Source organism: Labeo rohita, chromosome 15, assembly GCF_022985175.1.
Source record: "Labeo rohita strain BAU-BD-2019 chromosome 15, IGBB_LRoh.1.0, whole genome shotgun sequence".
NCBI lineage: Eukaryota > Metazoa > Chordata > Actinopteri > Cypriniformes > Cyprinidae > Labeo > Labeo rohita.
Window position 1 is genome coordinate 34,478,373 of NC_066883.1, and position 22,205 is coordinate 34,500,577.

Sequence of the window (22,205 nt, forward strand, 5' to 3'; positions counted from 1 at the left end):
TTTTTGGTCTAGTGGAGGACAAATGAAAGGTGTTTTCTTACCCGGCTGCAGGTTTTTCTCCTCTGTCTGTTTAGTTTTGCTGTATTTGGTCCTCCTGAGATGAAAACATTCACAATTTTTCAGCATTTATTCTTTTATTTATGTATTTATCACAGTGGTATTTCACTATTATTTACACTATTGGAGTACTTTTGACTGCTTGCTATTTAGATAAGCGCATTAAAGCTGATACATATCACTAATTTAAATTCTTAATTATTATTTTGTGGGAAAAAACATAAATGATGAAATTTTTATATTGATATTTGTGAACTAACCATCAAGAAATTAGATAATATTAGACCTTTTCTGCAAATAAGCTGATTTTTTTAAAAAATACATATTAAAACACACACACACACATGTTGTGTTTACATGTTTTATGGGGACATTCCATAGGCGTAAAGATTTTTATACTGTACAAACCCTATTTTTTATCGCCCTACACCTCCCCTACACCTAAACCTAGTCCTCACAGGAGACTGTGCACACTTTTACTTTCTCAAAAAAACTCATTCTGCGTGATTTATAAGCCTGTTTCCTCATGGGGACCTCACAAATGTCCCCACAAGGTCAAAATTTACTGGTATTACTATCCTTGTGGGGACAATTGGTCCCCATAACGTGATAAATACCAGGTGCACACACACACACACACACACACACACACATAAGATATATAATATTTTAATTGTCAGTAAAATGTTATTAAATTTGTCACATGCTTTTGTTATATATTATTAGTTTTTAAATATTTCTATTTAGCTGTTACATTATTTAAATTTTTTCAAAAATCATTTTTTTTTATTATGTCATCATGTTTTTATTGTGTTTTATTGTGTTGGTTAGCTGTATTTTTTACCTAATCAAAATAACCCAACTGCAGTTTGATTGAGATTAACTGGAATGCACAATGAAAAAAAATATATATATATTTACATATAAATATTTCTATTTTTATATTTAAAAATAACTAAATAAAAACACACATACACACATAAATATATTTTTTTAAATTATATTCATATTATATTTTAATTGTAGTTAAAGTTTTATTAATTTTGTCACATGCTTTTGTCATTTTTTATTAGTTTTAATTTTTAAAAATTTCTATTTAGCTTTTATGTATTATAGGCCTTTTATGCAAATCAGTTTTTTTTCAAGATGCAGGGCCATGTAATACAAATACGAACAAATATATTATAAACTTTTTTATACAAATATAATTTAAAAAATAAATAAAAAAAAACTTGTAATTTTATATTTTTACATTTTTTAATTTTAGTGCATTAATTTTTTCATCTAATATATTTTATTTTATTGCAGCTTTTATTGCAGCTGCAGTTAACATTAACAACACTGCTCTATCATCATGGAAAAAAAAATACTGGATGTTCTGTCACCTTTTGGTGATGATGAAGGTAATGATGAGGATGAGGAGAAGAACAACAACACATCCGGCCACCAACAGCAGCAGCACAGCAGAGCTCATGACTGCTCCAACAACAGGAGCTGCGACTGAGAGAGACACAATTAGATTTCTTCTCCTGTTCATACAGCATATTTTTTGAGAGTATCATGCATCCCAATTAGCATATATATGCACCTTTCTATCCTATTTTATAGTATAAATAGTGCAAGTAGTGCATTCACATTTAAAATTCTGAAAGAAAAATGCACTTTTTAAATACCCACATGATGCACTTAAAGGGACAGTTCACCCAAAAATGAAAATTCTTTTATTAATTACTCACCCACATGTCGTTCCAAAGCCGAAAGACTTTTGTTCATCATCAGAATGCAAATTAAGATATTTTTGATGAAATCCGAGCACTTTCTGACCATGCATAGACAGCAATGCAACTACCACGTTCAAGGCCCAAAAAGACTAATTAATAGCAGAATTTTCATTCTGGGGTGAAATATCCCTTTAAACAACCGAAATACAAAGGGGGAGGAGCCATCAGACTCCAAATAAGTTGAATGACAAAATCAGCTCATATAATTCATACACTACATTGTTGAGTACATAGCGCATAAGTACATTGTTTATAAGCGCATAGTGTATTGTGCATCATTTGGGACGCAACATGCCCATTTTTTTATATTAGGTATTCAATATATATGTTGTATTTGAGATTATTCTGACTCAATTATACACACACAAACTCTAGACCCACCGGTGTTGGTGCTGAACTCAAAGGGGGCACTGAACTCCCCATAGCCCGCGGCGGTGCGAGCGCGCACGTGAAACACGTAGGAGGTCAGCGGAGTCAGGTCTTTAATATCAGTACTACGAGACGTCGTCTTTACGATGCGGTAACTCCTCTCATTCTGATCCTGAGATTCATAAATAAAGAGAGAGACAGAGAACGGAAGATGAGAGGAAGGTAAGAAGTCAAAGAGCACATTAGAGGGCTATTTTCACTCTAATAAAAACCTCACTTCCTGTTTATTCAGACACAGTGTCCACAGGGACTGCTGTAGTGTTCACATTCAGTGTGTTTGAACAATAACTTCTTAAAGGAACAGTGCACTAAAAAATTGTAAAATATAAAAACAAGTGCATTCACCTTCTCGTAGTATTTGACCTCATACTCCAATATGACGCCATTGGGCTTCTCAGGCTCATCCCAGAACAGAGAAAGCGTGTGGCGCGTGATGTCCTTACTCTGAACCATCATGACCTTGGAGGGAGCTGAGGAGAGACAGAAAGAGTTAATATATTTATAAAAGGTTTCTGCTTGCTAAATTGTATTTTGTCAGGTTTTCCTGACACATCTGTCTGTCTTTTATCACATCACAGACAAACAGAGAGAGAAAGGATAAACCCGGAGGACAAGGAGACCATTTTCTTTTTCTAAACTGTGGATTTGGAGTTAAGACCGCTATTGTCTGTTTGGTTTTTTCCCCCCGAAGCTGTTTTTGTTGAGGGTGAGAAAGTCAAACAGACTCAGAATCAGACACAACAGAGATGCGACCGTCTTCTCAGCTTTTCCGAAAAACACGTCGCAGAGTCGAAAGCACAATAAACAAAAAGTGAAAAACGTAGAAAGTGAAAACGGATCTGAGGAATGCGAAATAAGAAGACAAAGAAAAGATCTCTATGTATTAGCTTCCTCTACCAAACAGAGCAACTCTAGATATCAAAACCACAGAAAGCTCGGCATATTTCCACAGAATTTAAATGCTGTCTTTGGCAAAGTCCTGCACATTGTCTTGTGTGTATTTTGGCTAATTAGTGGTGTTTGCTTAGTCAAGCATCACTATTACAATTGCTCATACTTGCCGTTGAACAAACGTCAAACTCTAAGACCACAATGTTTCAGAAAATGTCAAGTTTTGGCTTCGTTTCTACATGCAAATGGTGTTTTAGGTGACTGTAAGCAAAAAAGTAAAAGTGTCAACCAAACAAACAAAAAATAATGTGCACAGAAACCACACGGCAACACCCTAAAAACCACATGGCAACACCCTGACAACCACTAACAACACCCTGACATCATAGTGGTGAGTTTTAAATGGCCAAACTCATATTTTCTTCCAAAAATGTAAACAAACTAACATAATGATGCTTTCAGCTAGAAATAAAGTAAAGTATTAGCTCGTTTTAAGATATTTTACCAGGTATGTGACCCTGGAACACAAAACCAGTCTTATGTAGCACAGGTATATTTGTAGCAATAGCCAAAAATACATTGTATGGGTCAAAATGATCAATATTTCTTTTATGCCGAATATTATTAGGATATTAACTAAAGATCATAAAAATATTTTGTAGGTTTCCAGCTGTAAATATATCAAAACTTAGTTTTTGATTAGTAATATGCATTCCTAAGAATTTCATTTGGACAACTTTAAAAGTGAATTTCTTAGTATTTTAATTTTTTTGCGCCCTCAGATTCCAGATGTTCAAATAGTTTTATCAGAGGCAAATATTGTCCTATCCTAACAAACCATTATGACCTTATGACTGGTTTTTGTGGTCCAGGATCACATATAGTAGAGCTGCATGATTTGGAGAAACAAAATCTATTGAAATCTAAAAATTTTCAGATAAATATTGATTATGACGTAAAATCTGTCAAAAAAAGTTTGCATATTTGCACAATTTGTCCAAATATTTTGTGATTATATATAAATATGACAATAAAATATGAAATATTAAAACAATAAAAGAGTAAGACTATAAAATATTAATATTAATAAAAAGAAGAAAAATATGAATTATTACTAAAATATTAAACAAAAAAAGGAATATTATTTCAATCAAAATTAATATATATATATATATATATATATATATATATATAAATATATATATATATATTTTATATATATATATATATATATATATATATATATATATATATATATATTTTTTTTTAATGGCAGAAAACCCCAGGGAATATCATTAAAAATTAAAATATTAATATTTATGGCTATAGCCAAAAATGACAATACTCATTTTTATGGCCACTTTTATTTATTCATTTTCAAGCATTAAACCATTGAGCTTAAATCTCTCCTGTTAACAACATTTTATGAAAATTTTTTCGTTTTCAAACATGTGTATATGAACACACTTCAAAACATATACTTAATTAACATATATTTAATTAATTAAATCATAGTCTTTGCACTAAGCCATTTAGCAATTTTAGGTTTAATTTAAACGAATCATGCAGCAATAATACATAGATCAATTTTACCCCACAATCCGCACAGAACACAATCACTGTTGGCCTATCTATAGCATCCAGAATTCAAACGCTGAAGCTAGAGTTTCATGTCCGTGCATTAGCGAGTGTGTGTGATTCTGTTAAACAATTCGATCCCCCGCCAGCTGTAGCAGCAGCTCGACAGCGGCTCTCTCGCATCTCACAGATCCGTCTTCCTCTGCCAGGCCAGACAGACTAAACGTGATTTAGGGTTGTCCCTTGGGAGGACTCTGAGTCGACCCCCTTCAGCCAAAAACACAGGGGTCACCGGCTCCCCTTCACCCACCTAACACACTCATCTCTAACACACATCCATCATGCAGTCTGCCCTGACAGATATGGGCCGTAATGGAGTCATGGGTGTGTGTGTGTGTCTGGCTGAGATAACTTAAAGGAAAGATGAGAATCTGTGTTCGTTCAGCTTAAACGCTCCAGCACGTTAAGATTTGATAAAACTGATTTAGGAACATCATGGTTCTATATGGTTCATTAAACACCTTTAGTGCATGCTGGCATATGCTCCATTTTGCATTATTTGTGGCATTCCCCTGAACTGTGACTGTATGTGTGAAAAATGATAATAAATGTTATAAACCCACTTCTATGAATATTGAAAATCCATAGAAAATCCATAGTTATGACCCTAAAATTTTATTTGGTGAGACTTAAATATAAAACTGTAAAGAATACACTAAAGACTGAAGAAATGGCTACTGAAAATTCAGCTTTGCCATCTCAGGAATAAATTACATTTTAAAATATAATAAATTTACTAGATTTAATTCTTATACTAAAGACTTCTTATTAGCGATGTATTATTTAATTTAATTTAATTTAATAGTAAAAAAAAAAAAAAAAAAATAAATATATATATATATATATATATATATATATACAAAATCTAACTATATTATACTATATTAAATACATATGTTGATTATTATATATTTTCATTCATTTTAATTACAGCAGATGAGTGACATATGGATTTATTGCTCAAATACACATTTGATCAATTAAAAAATAATTATTTATATTGCTTTATATTTAAAAAGGTGTTTTTAATAGCAAAGGTTAATTGAAAATACACGTAATTATTTAGCATTTTACTGAAGACTGGATTAATGGCTTTGCCATCACAGAAATAAATGACATTTAAAAAAAAAATTTAAACAGGAAATTTTCAATTTAAATTGTAATAATATTTCACAACATTATTAGTATTATTTTTTTACTGTACTTTTGATCGAATAAATGCAGCATTGGTGAGCATCAGAGACTTCTCATTATTTTTTTTATTTTATTTTACATAAAATATAAAATATTACATTATATAAAAATATATATTTAAAAAATAATATTAAAACAAATACACATTTGATAAATTAAATAATAATAATTTATATTGATTAGGTAGTGCAGGTTAAAAAAAATTATTTAGCATTTTAATATTTTATTTGCATATCCTTTCACAAAGTCTAAATCTAATTATGATGCAGCATCGTTTGTCAGCAAACAGTAATTTCATCTATAACACAAAATAATTGTTTGCTTTTATTATGAGGCGTTTGAATGATTTTAAAGGTGAATATAGGTGCCTTTTATCATATTGCTGTTCCCAAAGTTTAATAAAAAGCAACAGCGTGTAACTTTCCTTCTGAAACTTTAAAAATACCTTTATGTGACTTTTTATTTTCACTCCAACAACATGAATATATGCGATCCTGTACCACCAAACCAGTCATAATGAAACTGAGATTTATACATCATCTGAAAGCTGAATAAATAAGCTTTCCATTAATGTATTTGTTTGGATAGAACAATATTTGGCCGAGAATCTGGGAATCTGATGGTGCAAAAAAATCAAAATACGGAGAAAATCACCTTTAAAGTTGTCCAAATTAAGTTCTTAGCAATGTATATTACTAATCAAAAATTAGGTTTTGATATATTTACGGTAGGAAATTAACAAAATATCTTCATGGAACATGATCTTTACTTAACATCCTAATGATTTTTGGCATAAAAGAAAAATCGATAATTTTGACCCATGCAATGTTTTTTTTGGCTATTGCCACAAATATACCCATGCTACTTAAGACTGGTTTTGTGGTCCAGGGTCACATATTGTTTTGTCTATGAGCACTAATCGCTGTGTCAGCAGCATCTACATTAATTATTCTAAATATACACTCATGACCACCCAGCGCTCGACTAAGTAGGACACATGTATTCAGGTCCTCTGTTCTATAGCCAAAGGCACGTCAATGCATGGTAAAACCCCACCCTCCACCCTCCACCCTAAACTCCACACTCCGATCCCTCAGGCTGATTTACAGGCTTGGCTTGTCACAGAAAGTTCCGGATCTCCAGCAAACGCTCCATTCCGACGGAAACCCAAGACACCATCAAGAGCCCAGACCGCGTATCACACGTCCGCAATTACACACACATCGCCATGAATCAAAATAGCGTGTATTTGACACTCTACATTGATGTGTGTGTTTGTAATGGAGCAGAAAGGTCATACAGAAGTTCTCCGTAGGTGATTATGTGAGTGAAATTCAACCTCGTGAATTGTTTTCATTGAGGATTAGGTATAGTACACTACCGGTCAAAAGTTTTAAATAATTAAGACTTTTTTATGGTTTTAAAAGAAGTCTCTCAAGCTCAACAAGGTGCATTTATTTGATAAAAATGCAGTAAAAAAAAACAGTGATATTGTAAAATACTATTACAATTTAAATAACTGTTTACTATGTGAATATACTGTAAAATGTAATTTATTCCTGTGACGCAAGCTACATTTTCAGCATCATTACTCCAGTCTTCAGTGTCACATGATCCTTCAGAAATCATTCTGATATGCTGATTTGCTGCTCAATCACAGTCAGTTATTACTGGAGCTCAATTATCAATAATGGTTCTTAGTATTATCAATGTTGAAAACATGTTTGCTGCTTAATATTTTTGTGGAGCAGGATTAATATTTTTGTTAAAATAAAAACCTTTTGTAACATTATAAAAGTGTTTAGTGTCACTTTTTCTCAATTTACTGCATTGCTGAATAAACAAATCTCTTTTTTTATCTTTTAATCATGATTTTCACAAAAAAAAAAGTATCACAACTGTTTTTAACATTGATATTAATAATAAATATTTTTGAGCAGCAAATCATTAGCATGATTTTTGAAAAATAATGTGACACTGAAGACTGGAGTAATGATAGGAAAATTATAGGACGCAGATTTGCGTCACAGAAATAAATTACATTTTAAAATTGATTACAGTAGAAAACAGTTATTTTGAATTGTAATAATATTTCACAATTTTACTGTGTTTACTGTATAGGACTGTCAAACGATTAATCGTGATTAATCACATACAAAATAAAAGTTTGACTTTGCCTAATATATGTGTGTACTGCGTGTAATTATTATGTATAAATACAAACACATTCATGTACATATATATATATATATATATAAGAAATATTTACAAGTATATGTATTTATCATCATTTTTATATAATTTATATTATATATAAATAAAAATATTTTGTACATAAATAACATATTTCTCTTAAATCTATACATTAATTTGTGTGTATTTATATATAAATAATGATTACACACAGCACACACACATTTATTAGGCAAACTCAAATTTTTATTTTGTATGCGATTAATCGCAATTAATCGTTTGACATCCCTAATGTATTTTTAATCAAATAAATGCAGCCTTGGTGAGCAGAAGTGACTTCTTTCAAAAACATTTAAAAATTTTTAATTATTTCAAACTTCTGAATGGTAGCGTACTATATTTCTCATCTAATCCTCAGAAGAAAAAAAAACCCTTCACGAGGTTAAATTTCACTTGCCTAATTACTTGCAAACATGAATCTTGATTAAATTTGAGTATGTTTGGACACACACACACACATACTCACCGGCCTGGTTGGTGGTGAGAGTGACGGACACGGCCTGCTCCAGACTGGGGTTGTGTTTGGACACCCCGTTGACAGCCCAGATCTGAAAGGTGTAGTTGGTGTGCGCCTGTAGCTGGTGAACGGACACCCGCGTGGAGCGCAGGCTCAGCCGCTGCGGAGAGTATCGCACGTCGTCTCCGCACGGCGTGCATCTCTGCGTGTCTCGGACACACTGCTTACACACCACGTTGTAGGTGAGATCCTGACGGCCTCCGGAGGAGAGAGGCGGACTCCATTCCAACAGCACCGACGTCTCGTTGACATTAGATATCAGATTGTGAGGAGCCGATGGAGGACCTGCGACAAACAAAGAGAGAAAGAGAGCAAGAACTTTAGGTGCATAAGACTATTTTTTTTGCTCAGATTTTCAGACTCGGCTTCACATAAAAACTAAATGTGACCCTGGACCACAAAACCAGTCTTAAGTAGCACGGGTATATTTGTAGAAATAGGCAACAATACATTGTATGGGTCAAAATTACCAATTTTTTTTTTTATGCCAAAAATCATAGGATATTAAGTAAAGATCATGTTCCATGAAGATATTTTGTAAATTTTTTACCATAAATGTATAAAAAAATTATTTTTGATTGATAATATGCATTAAAAGCTTTAAAGGCAATTTTTTCAGTATTTTGATTTTTTTGCATTCTAGATTTTCAGTATCTTGGCCAAATATTGTCCTACCCTGGTAAACCACACATCAATGGAAAGTTTATTTATTCAGCTTTTAGATGACATGTAAATATCTTATGACTGGTTTTGTGGTCCTAGGTCACAAATTACATTTTACTTGTCCACACCTCAGCATTTAAGTGCAAAAATATAAAATAAATAGCTAATAAATAAGAATACTAATAAAAAACAAAATAACAAATTACAAAAACAAACAAAATACTAAAATAGCTGTAGGGAAAAAGCTGTATAATAACCTATTTTTCTGGAAATACAACAGAAAATGTGATTATATTTAAATAATGTTGCAGTGAAGAGAAAATTTAGTTTTAATATTTTTAATATTATTTAATATAATACTCATAACATTAAAAACGTTAAACGTCAAACGTCAAACGTTAAATGAAAAATTATACACATGCTCACTTTTTTTTTAAATTAATACATTTAATCAAATTATTTACATTTTACTCACAAAGGATGCACTAAAGTGAGGAAAAATGACAGTAAAGACATTTATAATGTTACAAAAGACTTCATCAAAGAATCCTAAAAAAGTTAACATGATTTACCACAATATACTAATCCGTTTTCAACACTAAAAATATGAATAATTATAAATGAATTATTATTATATAAAAGTTACTTGAGCACCAAATTAGCATATTAGAATGATTTCTGAAGGTTTGCCAAAACATTTATTTATTTAACAATATTACTATTTTTCTTACCTAATGTATATGTGTGTGTGTGTGTGTGTGTGTGGCTCACATAATCAGAATTTATGTATTATCCATATAATTTACAGTAAATATTTATTCTTTATTCTACCTAGTTTGTTTTAGTTATCATGGACTTTTTGTTTGACAATTCTTAATTAAAGCAATAAGCTCCAAGAAGCTGTTGTTTCAGTGAATTTGTAACAGCTAAGGGGCGTTGTTAGGGCATTGTCTTTCTGTTAGATATTTACTGTAAACCACGGCTTCACAAAACTAATTGCTGTTATAAAACGGTTATTCCATATACGTAGTAAGGTATCACAAAATAAAACAGAGCAAATAAAGTATAATGATTTTAATAAAAACATTATTCTTCCGCCAAACAATGTAGTTCCTCAGAAACGGTTGCGGTTGCAACAAAGTGGTTGCCGAGCGACACACAGACGTAAACAAAGATGTATGTTTGTAGAGTAATTTACAACAGCTTTGAACACGGCTCAACTAATCAGAATCAAGGACCAGAACTATCTGTTTTATAACAGATTTTTTGTTATACAATTCTAAATCAGAATCTGGTCAACTGCAATGGTTTGATTGGATGAGCTATACGGTTCCATTTTGTTACTGTTTGTGTGTGTGTGTACTTATGCAAGTGGCGTTTTGTGTACTCTAAAACTTTCCATCTCTAAATAGTAGGATGAAAGAAGGCAGACAGAAGAAATGAGAGAAAAAACAAGAACAGAAGGAGAAGACAAACAGCGTCTGTTCTACAAAGAGATGGAGGTGGTCATTAGTATGGAAGAGAGAGAGAGAAAGAGGACAGACAGACAGCTGGTAGAGTGAGACTGATACTGTCTCATTTAAATTCATTTATTTGATGTGAGGAACATCTGCTGCACATAAAAGGATGTAAACAGAAATAATCTCATGCCCATATACAACATTCTATTAGAATTTAAGCTTTCAATTAGTTATTTCTGTATGTTTTATTTTTTCAGACAACATACATTTCAGCCCATTTTATGCATTTTGTAATTCATATAATTTTTAATTAAAAATGAAACATTATAAAGCTATAGATTGTACAAGAGTCAAAAGGGGAACATCTGGCTTATACTCTATAAAGCCTACTGTAGCATACTGATGCGTAAATTTCCTCTTAAAGGATAGTACACCCAAAAATAAAAATTCTTATTAAGTACTTACATTAATTACTCATTAATTACTCATGTCCCATAAGATCTTCATTCATCTTCGAAACACAAATTAAGATATTTTTATGAAGTTTGAGAGCTTTCTGACCAATGCATAGACAGCAATGCAACTCATTTGAACTGAATTTAGAATTTAGAATTTTTGAATTTTGAAACTACCACAAAATTTCACCATATAAATATACTATAATATAAAATATAGTCATCAGGTTTTTGAGGAACGTTTATTTGTTTTATCTCTCAATCATTATTGCATATATATATATATATATATATATATATATATATGTTTTTTTTTTTTTTTTTTAACAGTTCTAAAAAGTTAGATTTTTTGGACTATTATTTTATATGTCAGGCTTTCACAGGGTTAAAATGCTTATTAAATGGAAACTGTAATATAAAAAATATTCATAAAAATAAAAAAAAATGTTGATAAAGTCTCTTAAATATCCATGTAAATCACTATCATAGAGTCCAAAAAACATGGTACACCCACTTCATACTGGTGTGAATGTTTGTGTTTAACTCACGTGTGCAAGGCATGGCAGCGGGATCCGTCTCCGATCTGTAATATCCTTTGTCACAATCACAGGAAGTAGCTCCATCTTTCATGGAGTAACTGTGCAGAGGACATTTACGACAGCCGTCGTCTGAAGAAAGAGACCTGTAGTAGCCCACCTTACACACTACGAGAGAAGAGAAACACACAGGATGGCGTTAATTCAGCATAAAACAAGGCGTTGAATATGTTACCCAGATAACAAAATATCTGGGTTATGACTCAGACTATTATAAAACATTATTAAATGACTCAATTATGAAATGATTACAAAGTATATAAGCAGACAAAGATGGACCGTGAAAACCTGCCAGTTTTCCGTATACAAAACGATGATGCATTTATGATGGAGAGAGAAGCCAGGAAAGGGAGGTGAAGTCAAGAGTCTGCGAGACAGACCAGACGATGATTAATGAGGAATTCTGGGAGTCTTCCCAGCATGCACCAGTCACCTTTAATTCTCCCATCCATACGTCTCAAGAACCCGCCTCGCACATCTGAGTAAAACTTGTTTTGACATCATAAATAAAGAATGCGCGATGTTTAAATAATCTAGCGTGTCGCGTCCTCCTATTCCTCCCTCCTGAAAAACACTGTTTTTCATCATCCTTATCACTCATTTACGTGCAAACACAAACGCACGGAAACCTCTCTCGCTGTGTTTGGACGTCTGTGTGCGTATGGATGAAAGCTAAAAGGATGAAAGATGCCTTGGACTCCAGCGCACTACTATAAACTTCTATTAGACTCCAGAGACCAAACAGAAACGATGGGAACTTGGGGTCGAGGTTTAGGTGGTTAGCGTGACCCTCTTATTGGCTGCTGGTACATGTCACAACTACAACCAACATATGATGGCAAAAAGCACCTTGGCTATTCAAAATGATCCGAGAATGGGAATGCAAACAGATCCAGAACTAATTTATTTTAAAGGGATAGTTCACCCAAAAAAATGAACATTCTGTCATTAATTACTCACCCTCATGTCGTTCCAAACCCGTAAGGCCTTCGTTCATCTAAAGAACACAAATTAAGATATTGTTGATTAAAGAGCTTTCTGACCCAGCATAGACAGCAACACAACTGAAATGTTTAAGACCCAGAAAGGTAGTAAGGAAACGATTAAAATAGTCCATGTGACATCAGTGGTTTAACAGTTTTAACAATGTCCTTACTACCTTTCTAGGTCTTGAAAGTGGTAGCTGCGTTGCTGTTTATGCAGGGTCAGAAAGCTCTCGGATTTCATCAAAAATATTTTAATTTGTGTTGCGAAGATGAACAAAGGTCTCACGGATTTGGAATGAAATGAGGGTGAGTAATTAATGACAGAATTTCATTTTTGGGTGGAATATTCCTTTAATAGAATATATCACTCATTAATGCACTTTTTTAAGTTTGTATAACACCTATAATACGAACACAGCAAAATTCATTCATGCATACTTAATGCTGTAAAGTTGTGTGCTTTTTATTGAACCTTTAGACAAAATATTTGTATAAATGCATATGCATTTTTTTTTGTTGCATATTATATTTGATGTATCAGGTTTTTATGGCTAATATAGCATGATATAGTGAGAATACAGAGCTCATACTTGTAGAAGAAAAACACCAAACTGAGAAAAAATATGCAATCTGGTGCAGATGCTGTCCATCTGATACGGACAAAAATGATGAAGATGAAATTCTAAAGCTTGCAATGTTAACTCAGTGAGATCTTTGTAACAGTATATCAGACTACTCACATAAAAGTATGTAAATATCAGCTGTAACTCTATATCTCACAATAATGTGTTTTAGTATTGGGGAAAGTTACTTTTAAAAGTAATGTTGTAACAATATTGCGTTACTCCATAAAACAATAACTAACTGCATTATTTAGTTACTTTTTATGGAATGTAATGCATTAAATTGCATTACTTTTGTGTTACTTACATGGGCTGGGCTTGCTTATTTTGTTTTTCAATAACAAAAACCACTGTGTTATATTTTTGGCAACTGTAAAGGCTCCTCACTCCCAGTTTCTCTGAACACGGAGGCAGGAGAGGTATCAGTGATTGAATGGGAAAACAAGGTAACTTGCTTTACTTTAGAGCTGCAAAATGATTAGCCGCGATTAATCGATTCAAAATAAAAGTTTATGTTTACATACTATATGTGCGCGAACTGTGTATATGTATTATGTATATATAAATAAACACAAATACATGTATATATTGAGGAAAAATGTTTAGATTAAAAATGTTAGATTTATATGTAAAATATTTATATATATATATAATATAACTTATATACAAGTGTTTACATACAAATACATACAATGCATACAAATATTTTTAAAAATATATACGTGTGTATTTATATATACATAAATATACACAGTACACACACATATACTATACAAACATAAAATGTATTTTTAATTGATTAAGCGTGACTAATCGTTTTGCAGCTCTACTTATTTAAAAAAAGTAACTAACTGTAAATTTAAAAGTAATGCGTTACATTACTACTCACTTGAAAAAGTAATCTGATTACATAACTCAAGTTACTTGTAATGCATTACCACCAAGATTGGTTTTAGTAAGATGATATTTAAATTCTTAGTTTCATGATAAAATCTCTGTAGTTTCAAAACATATATTGCAATGCAATGCAATGATGATTATGAGATGAACAAATAAATGTTCCTCGAAAGCCTGATGATCATATTTGATGTTTTTTGTAAAAAATGATGAATGGATAATCAAGTATATCGAAGCTGCTTCAGTCCAATATGACTTTGTTTTGAAATATTACTAGCAGTATAACCCTAGTAAAAAAGTAATAGACTTAAATGCATTTAATTTCTACTAAGTATAGTTCAAGTCTATTACCATATTTACTGACATATCGCTCAAGACCTACTGATAAAAAAAAAAATTGTAATTAAACTTTGTTTAGAGTACTAGTTTTGCACAATGCACATTTCTTAATATTAAGCCTAAAAAATGTATTAATGTCAGTATTGATAAGGATTGTATGATGTTTAAATAATAAACTGTACCTAAAGTATACTTGCAAAAGTTCCACTTTAGTACAACTTAAATATATGTTGTAAAAAAAAGTGCATTAAGTACAAAATTACTTGTTCCAATTTAGACTTTAAATATAGCAGTTTAGTATACTAAAAGTACAATTGCAGGGTATTTTTAAGTACATAATATGTACATGTATTTGTAGTATACTTAGCATCAAATAAATGTATTTTAAATAGATTTTAGTATATTATTTTTCACTAGGGAAGTTATTCTTACATATTCTTCAGAAAATCTATAAAGATTTCACAGCAAAAAGACATGTGATACAATTATACTAAAAGCCCTTTTACTTGCTATACATATATAAACTATCAATCAGATGACAAAGGCATGTAGTAGATGTAGCAGTCTTTTTATATTACATTTAATATTGTAGGCTTTATAGAGTTAAGTGTTGTTGGAAACCTACTACGACTAAAGAAAACCCCAGAAACTGGAAGCAAAAATAAACCCCACAAGAAGCGCTTTCTCGCATTAAGCTCTTAGATGTTCTTCTGTTAATCCTAAAGAGGCGAACAGACCTCCCGACAGATTATCGCCATCAGTCTAGGACTCTAATCTCTGTTTAAGATTGATCCAGAGGTGCTGGAGATACCAGAGGAAGAGGAAAGCCTCTCTGATTCATTCTTTCCACTGGACTTAATCTTCACCAAACTGAAAGGGCTTTTCAGTAAGGACAAAAACCCTCCAGACATTCAAACACTGGCTATATGACATGACCCTCTCAGATAAAGAGACAAAGAAAAGTGTCTTCTGGTTTCCAACACGCATTCCAACATTCCCCGATATCTACAGGATGAAGAGCAGATATAGCAGTCGCATTTCTGACCCCTCAAATCAACGTCTTTCCATTAGCGAGACGCTGAGAGACGGACGAGTCACGATGAGAGACGGACGGCATCAGTGGGTGGCCTGATCGCTTCTCGTAATTCTCAAACACACACACACTGACGCACACAGACAGGCAGAAGACGCTTCAAGAGCATCTTGTACTTTAAAAAATAACATCCTGAACATCTCGTCTCTGTCTTTGCTCTTCTCTCGTTAAAATCTACTCTAAAAGCCTGTTTTCACTCATTTCTCTCCCATTATTCATTCAGTACAACTCACTGTTTAGGAAAGAATATGTTCATAGGATGAATTATGTTTAAGAAATATGAAAGTATGAAAACACAAGTCTCTACAAGTTTGTTATGCTCAGCAAGGCTGCATTTATTTGATTAAAAATACAATAAAAACAGTAAAATTGTGAAATATTATTACAAATTAAAATAACTGTTTTCTATTTGAAAACATTGTAAAATGTAATTTATTTCTGCAATGCAAAGCTGAATTTTCAGCATTAGATCAGATGTGCTGCTTCATATTTTTGTGGAAACCGTACTTTTTTTTTAGGATTTCTCAATTTAAAAAACAGCATTTATTTAAAGAAATATGAGAATATAAAAACTCTGTCATTATATACAATTTTTCATCTATAATTAGAGTTGGTACGATGTTTAAGAAAGTAGTCTCTCAAGCTCAGCAAGGCTGAATTATTTGATTAAAAATACAGTAAAAACAATAAAATTGTGAAATATTATTACAATTTAAAATAACTGTTTTCTATTTGAATATATTATAAAATGTAATTTATTTTTGCAATGCAAAGCTGAATTTTCAGCATCAGAACAGATGTGCTGCTTCATATTTTTGTGGAAACCGTACTTTTTTCTTTTTCTTTTTTTTTTTAGGATTTTTCAATTTAAAAAAACAGCATTTATTTAAAGAAATATGAGAATATAAAAACTCTGTCATTATATTCAATTTTTCATCTATAATTAGAGTTGGTACGATTTTCACATGTTTAAGAAAGTAGTCTCTCAAGCTCAGCAAGGCTGAATTATTTGATTAAAAATACAGTAAAAACAGTAAAATTGTGAAATATTATTACAATTTAAAATAACTGTTTTCTATCTGAATGTTGTAAAATGTAATTTATTTTTGCAATGCAATGCTGAATTTTCAGCATCATTACTCCAGTCTTCAGGGTCACACATGATCTTTCAGAAATCATTCACACAGAAAAGTGCAACAAATATTTGTATTCCACAAACTATGTGATACAATATGAGCAGATCATTTTTAGGTGCCTATCGCTTTAAGAATAACAGAAGTCAGTGGGAAGTCTCCATTTAGATAGCTAGATAAACGTGTGTGTGTGTGTGTGTGTGTGTGTGTGTGTGTTAATGACAGTTTGCAGAACACCAGGATTTTTTTAGACAAAAACATCAAGATCAGTTTCCTCTCCTGAGGGCATGGAAGATCTCTCTAACACACACACATACGTGAAAGAAACATCAATTGGCTTCTTGTCTCACGGTCTGGCATCTGTTGTTCTACACGGTTTAGTCACTAATTAACAATTACCTCTGACCCCCCCCTCGAAACGCAGGGACGGCTCCATCAGTGTGATTGATGACAAACATGCGGAGGGCGGCAGATCACATTGATTGATGACTCACTCGCTCCACATGTTGACCTTGACCCCACCCTGAGGCCTACAACACTAACCGATTCATAGAAGCCCCGTTTCACCTTAACAAACCCTATTCTCATTCCCAGAGGAAGTCGTCCATCTCTCGATGCCTGCCGGAGCGCATCCGACGAGCTCTAGTAATAATATTAACCTGAACAAAAGCAAATCTCATTAAACTCCTGAGTAGATATCGATGGGCACGTTTTGTTTCGGATGCTGGTGCTAGTATGGCGTCTTAACTATCTAAAGAAAAGAAAAATAACCAATGAGATCATCTTAATAACTCAACTGTTGCTCCTAGAAGCAATGAGATTAAACAGACAGCAAATGGAGACAACGAAGACTCTTTTTCCTGCAAAAAAGACCACAGTGAATCTCTAAAAAGGCTCAGTATTTGCTTTGAACTTGAATATTTCTCTTCAAATTCAACAAATAGTCTCAGCTGCTATTCACATTCATTTTATAGCTCTGAAAATACTTACGTCAACTTTTTTCCTCCAAAGGAGAACTATCTGAGACAAAGTTGGTACTTAAATTACACATAATTAGGAATTAGGTTTGATGAGTTATGTCTCTTTACTAGTCTTTTTAACTAGTTAAAATGACAGAAAAACAACTCTATATAATGCTTTCACAACAAACTAAATCGAATGGATGTCTAACTAAACTGCGCATTATTTCAGAACAATGTTGTTAACTAAAACTAAAATTAAAATAAAAAAATAGCTGTAGAATAAATAACAAATAAAATGTGAATATGAAATGAAAAACTTACAACTTAATTTAACTAAGCACAAAAATTACAAAAAAGTTTCAAAATGAAAAGTAAAAAAAAGCTTGTTTAAAATATTAACAGATAATATAATAGTGTATATTACTAAATAAATCATAGTATAATACACTGTAAAAAAAATTCACCAAGTTTTGTGGCTGCCTTAAAATTTTAAGTTATGTCAACTTCAAAGCACAAGTAATTTTCAACTCACGATTTTTTTGTCTAGTGTTGAATTGCTTTATTTAAGTTAATTTGAGTTTACAATATTTGCTGTTTCAACTTATTAAATTAAGTTCAAAATGTTTTAACATTAATTTTCTAGTTATGATCATGTAAAATTTATTTTAAATACAGATAAAAAATAATACATTTGTTTAAAACATTTAAATTTTACTATCATATATAAGTAAACAAATAATATAAATAAATATAATAGAATATATACAGTGCCTTGTGAAATGTTCACAGGATAAATTATGTTTAAGAAATATGAGAATATGAAAACTGTCATTATTTACTATTTTTCATTTATAATTAGAGTTGGTACAATTTTTAAATGTTTAAGAAAAAGTCTCATGTTCTTATGCTTTATTTGATTAAAAATACAGTAAAAACAGTAATAATGTGAAATATTTTTTACAGTTTAAAATAACTGTTTTCTATTTGAATGTACTTTTAAATGTAATTTATTTCCGCAATGCAAAGCTAAATTTATCCAGAATCAAAAAAGCAATTGTGCTGCTTCATATTTCTGTGGAACCTATAATATTTTCAAAAGATTTTTTTGATGAATCTTGTTATCGACAAGTGATTTTCTTATTGCTTTTCTTATTTATTATTATTTTTTAAAATTGTCTTTGTTTATTATATTTCGATGCGATTTATGTTATCACCCTTGTATGTTCGTTGTTCTAAAGATTGCAATAAAAAAGAATAAAAATAAATAAACAAAGGACTATTATTTTGTTGAAGAAACAGAGGACGTCACTAGGTTGGTAGTTTGCGTGAGAGAGTTTGATAGTGTGTGTGAATGAGTTTGGTAGTTTGCGTGAGAGAGTTTGATAGTGTGTGTGAATGCTTTGATTGTGTGTGTGCACGAATATAGTTTGAATAATGTCTTAAAGGGCCTCTCATAAAATCGCAACATATTGGCCTATTCCTCACACAAAGCTAATGCATTGTATATGTTTTGAGTGAATTATTACCTAAGTCTCCTGAGCTTGACCTCTCCTCAGACACACCCAACATGAACAAATCATTTACTTCATCGAAGCTACGGCTGAATTACTTATTAATATACGTTATGAAACCACAACTCTGTTGGTATTATTGTGTCAAAGCGTGTTGTTTTAATGTAACAGATTTGGCAGGTTTTTGAAGGTGCTGATGCAGAACTTCCTGAAAAGACCTGAACTTACTACTGCCCTGAACACGTACGCCAACTTCCTCCATTCAGAGAGAGGAATTTCCCGAAATTTATGGCGCGTTTATCGGCCGGCAGGATCGCCTACACCCTGTTGGGCTGCAGGGGTCTTTAAAATCTGCTATACGCAATTAATAAAACCGCAGGGTTTTAATAGCAACCACCATGGAAATAAAAGAATGGAGTGATTAGAAAGATGAGTGTGGTTCTGGCAAGCTCTGCATGTATTGTTAAACATGAAAAGTTGCGCGCTGTTTTATAATACGGGAAGTTTTGGCACAGGAGGATATGCAAATGAGTTCCATACACACATTTGTCGAGTTTGTATAGACTCACACACATACAAAAACACATATTACAGGTGAATCTATAAAAACGACTCTTTGTGTAAAAACACAATTACTGCTTAAGAAACATCACACACCACATAAACGTAAGTTTGCATCATGATGCATCACGGGATGAGTTCATTGTTTTGATACCATGCGTATGTGACCTATAGGGTTCAAGGTGAAAAAATAAAGGTGTGTATTTTTAGTTTGTTTATCTACAACTCCTGGAAATGCGGGACGACAGACTGTCTGGAGTTGCAACACCTTCCATTGTGAATGTGTGTGTGTGCTTATGGGAAGTGGGTGAGCAGCAGGGAACTGGGTACATTTCTATCAGTTTGTTGGGAAAACAAATGCTCACACCTATGGTGCAAACACGTACACATGAACATAACAATGTTGTGGTGGAGCAACATGATAAATAAGGCAGCACTAACAAGACAAACTCTCTTATTTTGACCTTTAACCTTTCCTACTTTCTCTTGACCTTTAGAAATGAGTCACAGACGTGATTGGTTCTCAGTCAGTACTTTTATGTGTGTTTGCATTGTGGCTGTCCTCAAAGGTAAAAATTATTCATAAATATATTTGATAAATATATATCATAAATATAATTTTTAAATATATTGGACACTGAATCAGAAAGTTTGATTCATTTGAATCATTCCAAACTGATCATTTCAATTAAATTAAAAAAAGAAAAATGCTTTATAACTGAAATATATATGTATATATTTAAGGGTTGTCAAATTGCTTATTCGTGAGTAATCACGTCCAAAATAAATATGTATACACTCATGTTAATATAAGCACAACCAGTCAAAGGTTTTTGAACAGTATTTTTAATGTTTTTTTAAAGTCTGTTCTGCACACCCAGCCTGCATTTATTTGATCCAAAGTACAGCCAAAAAGGGAAAATTTTGAAATATTTTTACTATTTAAAATAACTGTTTTTTATTTGAATATGTTTTAAAATGTAATTTATTCCTGTGATCAAAGCTAAATTTTCAGCATCATTACTCCAGTCTTCAGTGCCACAAATTTCATTTTCATTCTAATATGCTGATGTTTTATTATCATTATTATTATTACTGATATGCTACTTAAACTTAAAGTTATTATTATTCTTCTGAGACTAAATTTTCTGACTGCTACTCCTCCTAGAGCTTTAACTCTACAAACTCCAAACTCAGCCCAGATCTTCAGACTGGTCTGACTCGAGTTGCTATATCTTTTCTAACTGATCCGACTTACAGTTTTCTTAAAAATCCCGATTAAAACTGGGAAAAATCCCATAGACTTACATTGACGGAATGTTCAAATGAGCCAGCACTATTCAAATTTCAACTGTCAAAACTCCCAGAATCCTTTGAGACTCAATCAAGCTTCCCTTCTATGTACTGTATTTCTAATCCATTTAAACTCATTCAAACTCATCTATCTATCTATCTATCTATCTATCTATCTATCTATCTATCTATCTACTATCTATCTATCTATCTATCTATCTATCTATCTATCTATCTATCTATCTATCTATCTATCTCTATCTATTATCTATCTATCTACCTATCTATCTATCTATATATCTAACCATTACTATCTATCTGTCTATCTATCTATCTATCTATCTATCTATCTATCTATCTATCTATCTATCTATCTATCTATCTATCTATCTATCTATCTATCTATCTATCTATCTATCTATCTATCTATCTATCTATCTATCTATCTATCTATCTATCTATCTATCTATCTATCTATCTATCTAACCATTACTATCTATCTATCTATCTATCTAAACATATCTATCTATCTATCTATCTATGCTAGAAACATCTATGCAACTATCAATCATGCTAGAAACATGCTAGCAACTTTGTTAATCATGCTAGAAACATGCTAGCAACTTTGCTAATCATGCTAGAAACATGCTAGCAACTTTGCTAATCATGCTAGAAACATGCTAGAAATGGCTAATCATGCTAGAAACATGCTAGCAACTTGCTAATCATGCTAGAAACATGCTAGCAACTGGCTAATCATGCTAGAAACATGCTAGCAACTTTGCTAATCATGCTAGAAACATGCTAGCAACTTTGCTAATCATGCTAGAAACATGCTATGCTAAGCAACTTTGCAACTTTGCTAATCATGTT

At 32.0% G+C, this 22,205-nt stretch overlaps 1 protein-coding gene across 1 annotated transcript in view; it reads right to left on the reverse strand.

Annotated features, from left to right (window-relative positions):
- epha4l (eph receptor A4, like) overlaps positions 1-22,205 on the reverse strand; it is a 48,768-nt gene that overhangs the window by 9,640 nt on the left and 16,923 nt on the right. Inside the window, exons 4-9 of the mRNA XM_051128975.1 lie at positions 11,887-12,042; positions 8,710-9,045; positions 2,613-2,737; positions 2,220-2,379; positions 1,443-1,557; positions 42-94 (exon numbers count right to left, since the gene is read on the reverse strand). Of these exons, the coding sequence (XP_050984932.1) occupies positions 42-94; positions 1,443-1,557; positions 2,220-2,379; positions 2,613-2,737; positions 8,710-9,045; positions 11,887-12,042 (945 nt within the window). The remainder of the gene's footprint in view (positions 1-41; positions 95-1,442; positions 1,558-2,219; positions 2,380-2,612; positions 2,738-8,709; positions 9,046-11,886; positions 12,043-22,205) is intronic.